The sequence below is a fragment of the Charadrius vociferus genome, unplaced genomic scaffold (genome assembly GCF_000708025.1).
Source record: "Charadrius vociferus isolate BGI_N301 unplaced genomic scaffold, ASM70802v2 scaffold271, whole genome shotgun sequence".
Classification (NCBI taxonomy): domain Eukaryota; kingdom Metazoa; phylum Chordata; class Aves; order Charadriiformes; family Charadriidae; genus Charadrius; species Charadrius vociferus.
Window position 1 is genome coordinate 1,506,642 of NW_009646944.1, and position 4,044 is coordinate 1,510,685.

Below are 4,044 nucleotides of genomic sequence, written 5' to 3' on the forward strand. Positions count from 1 at the left end.
ACATGAGGTTGTCCCTTTTCTATGCTTAATGTACAGTTGCCTTATTTAACATACATAGTACTATGGCTTATAATAAAATTTGTGTAGTCTGCAGCTTTTTAATCTTTACATCCATTCAGAGGCATCTACTGGATGTGACTATGTACAAAAAAAGGAATGGATGAGCCTTGGGGTGGGGGGAAGGGAAAGTAGCAGTCGGAAGGGAATGGGAAGCAAAGGGACTCCTAGTAAGCAGTAAAGGGCAGAGGTGGGGAGGGCTGCGTGATGGATGGCAAGATTGTAAATCCCCGTTGGGCAAAAGAGAAATCCTTTGCAGTACTGTTTATGCCCATCGAACAGTCTGCAGCTATTACTTCTTGAACATGTCCTGCAGGGGCCCTGGTAGGTATTTGATGACGGTGTCTAGAATGCTCTCTTCTTCCTCCTCCTCCTCATCCCCGCAGCCAGGAGGTATCGCCTTCTTTGGGCGCGTCAGACTCCCTTCAGCATTAGCTTCCAGTGCAGCCTGGGCCTCTGCTTCCTTTTCTTCCTTCTTCTTTATCCCATACTGCAGGGGAGAGATAATACATTGTCAGTCACTCACAGAAAAAAGAAGCCAGCCATCACACATGGTACCTCATATTCTGCAGTACGAACATCATTGTTAATATTCTGCTTTTGCTCTTTTGTACAGACACCCAAATTACCAATCCTAGCACCTCACCATTATGTACAGCCCAGTGGATGGTCAGTTTTCACAAGACAAGATGGTCAGGTGCTCAGATCTTTCTGAAACAAGCACAGGAGAGAATTTGGGACTAAACAGCCACGGGCTTAGTAAAGACAATACAAGCTCTGTATTAGTAAAATTTTGGGGTGGTATTCTACTGGTGTTGATCCTCCTTTTTTATGTTAACAAGTCTGACGCTCAAGTCCACCATCCCCAATGATTTTGAAATTCCATCTGCAGCATTTTATAGTAAAGGTTAATTGATGTAGCAAAACTTCAGGAAAAAAATAATTATCAACAAGAGAAAGCAAATGGGACAGGACAGATAGGCAGACTGCAGTGAAAAGGACAGTTTTAGATATTCTCATACAGGAGATATCCTACACAACCTCATCCCTGTTCTATTGTAAGTGGGACAGAAAGACCTCTTCGTGAAATAAACCTTCATGAGAAACTCTGTCTGTATTTGCACACTGAACTCTGTTCTTCTGGAGATAAAGCTGACTCATACTGTCCAAAGAAAAACAACTTTAAGCCTGCAAGTAGAATGGATACCTGAAATTTGCTAGTCCCATTAAGAATTAAAGGCACACTGCTAAGACTTTACTTAAGTAACCAGAACCTCATTTTATGATTTTATATTCAAAATGCTAGATTTAATAGAAGAGTAAAGATATGCCTGAGTGAATCAGACTAGGGAGAGAAGTGCTGTAGTATCTCAGCTCCCACAGTGACTAGGACTTTCTTTCCAACTGTTAGTTTGAAGGCATGTCCCAGGAAAACAATTTCCACACTGCCAACCCTCATCACTATCACTCCTCAGCCTTCATGCATTTCAGTAATTCTCAGCTTTTGCTGCTATTTCCGTAAGTGTTTGCAAAGCAATTTTGGAGATTACAGTGACAGATGATCACAAAAAATCAACTCAAACTGTCACATGCAAATCTACAGCAACAAGGATACCTGCAAGTCACCCTCTTTATTATAGAATCATAGAATGGTTTGAGTTGGAAGGGACATTCAAAGGTCATCTAGTTCAACCACCCTGCAATGAGCAGGGACATCTTCAACTAGATGAGGTTGCTCAGAGACCTGCTCTGTTTATTCAGGCTAATTTAAATTTCCCAGAGTGTTTCCACTTTTTCTGACAATAAATGGAGGTTAGACTTTCTTGGGTTTGTGATCATCAATGCAGTCTCAGGAGGTGTCCCATTTCTCAGTGCCCAGCTGTGCTTCAAAGAGTCCAGCTGCACATTTCAAGGATGCTTCTGGTCCCCAGGCTCACAGCTCCCAGGCTGGTAGGAATAATCTTCTGCTCAGTCATTTCTCCTTCTAACCAGCCACCTTTGTGGCTGGTCACACCTGCCTGCTCCTGCCCTACCAGCTCCTCAGCCTCCGGTGACCTCACAAGCACCAGCACAATTACTTACAATTATTTCACTTCAGCTACATTAGTGGGGCATTTGACCTTTGTGAGGAAGAAGAAAGGCATTCAGGTTTGCTTTGGACCTATCAGCTTCAAAATTATTGCTCTATGAAAGCCATTCCTTTACTTATACCTAAATTTTAATTAAAGTACCAAATGAAATTAAGATTGCTGTCAGTACATCAGAACCATAAAGTAACTAACCCAAACCCATGCAAAGGCCAGCAAAACATTTTGCATGAATAAGATTGAAAAGAGATTTAAAAAGAAAATTAGATATGATTTAAAAAACATCAAAGAATTATGTTGGTACAAAGTACTCAGTATTTTCGAGTATCAATAGTATAGTACTACTGAATAGACATGATGTAGATGCTCTTTTCATTATTTTCTCTCTCCTTTTTTTCCATTAAGAATAGATAAAATTGTTTACTGGTAAAGCAAAAAAATCATTACTGCTGTATGACTTTGTGATTTCAAAGGGCTCTTGGATTTGGCAAGAAACTCCAAAACACTTCTGAGTACAGACAATATTTTTGCTTCCTTTCTCCATCATCATTAACATTTAGGATGACAGTCTGCAACGTTGAAAACAATAACCTCAAAACCCCCTAGCTTTCTAAATCAATTCTTTCAAGCCAAAATATCCATTAAGGACATTTGTCGTGATTTTTATACCTGGAGGATACTGGTCACATGATGTTCAAGACAATGATACCTCCATTCACATCTGAGGGAAAGGAAGCATTTGACCAACGTGTAGTTACAGGGCTGAACATCACAAAGAAGATCCAACATCGGACCAGTAACCACTGCAGGGGGAATGTGTCGTGGTTTGGCCTCAGCCAGCAACAAAGAACCACACAGTCGCTCACACAATTCCCACAGCCATGGAAAAAGGAATCGTCAGGGCAAAACTTGTGGGTTAAAATAATGCAATTTAACATTACAGCAAAAGGAAAAGATGAAAACACAATTACAGTACCGCCACGATGTGCACCGACCGTCCCCCCGCCGCCCCGCCGCCGCCGCAGCCCACCCCCAAGTGGCTACTGCTTTCCTCCCGCTAGCTCTTCTTATACCCCGGGCATGGGTCACGTAGTATGGAATACCTGCCCCCTGCTGGCTCCTGGGGAAATTAACCCCATCCCTGCCGAAACCAGGACATTATCCACCCCTTATTCCATACCATCTGTGTCATGCCCAGATCTTACAGTTCCCATAGTCTGTGGGCCATCCGTCCAAAATGTCCATTGAACTCACTTAAAATGTCCATTGGGCTCACTTAGTCCATGATTGTAGGCTCCATCTGTAAGAACAGTCTCTCAGGGCACATGAGATGGTGTGTAGTACTGGACTGGTATGTACTGTATTTGAAGCTTGTGGCTGGTGTACCTGTTGCAGTTCATGCCCACAGTCCACAGGTTGAAGATGTCAATCTCAAGGAAGTTGCTGGATGCCAGCTGGTGAAGTCAATTCTTACTACAACGTTACTGCACTTTACTCAGTCTCATCAAAATCCATCTGTCATTGATTTGCGTGATTCTTCTGTAGTACCATTGATAGCAATCATGATAACATACAGTAGCAAAGTTATTTAACATTTAACATCATAAAATTCTATTCATTGGCTATTCTCACCCAAAATCAAATGCCCATGAGGTATGCAGCAGACATCCCCATCTTATTTCATCACCCACCAAGTGCATCCAGGTCCTTGTGCAAAAGCAATCCCACGGATGGGTTTGCCTTTGCCTGAGGCAGGGCTAACCCAGACTGTCTTCCCTAACATATTCCTCATATGCACTACGGGGACTTTATCCCCTTCTACTGTATGTGGAAATTTTGACTGGGCAGGGCCAGCTCGATTGGCAGGTCCCCTGGTGTTAACTAACCAGGTGGCTTTTGC

General features: G+C 42.6%; 1 protein-coding gene across 1 annotated transcript in view; it reads right to left on the reverse strand.

The window, feature by feature from the left end:
• Nucleotides 1–349: 349 nt before the first annotated feature.
• CPLX1 (complexin 1) overlaps nt 350–4,044 on the reverse strand; it is a 41,487-nt gene continuing 37,792 nt past the window's right edge. The window contains exon 3 of the mRNA XM_009895082.1: nt 350–547. Coding sequence (XP_009893384.1) covers nt 350–547 — 198 coding nt within the window. The remainder of the gene's footprint in view (nt 548–4,044) is intronic.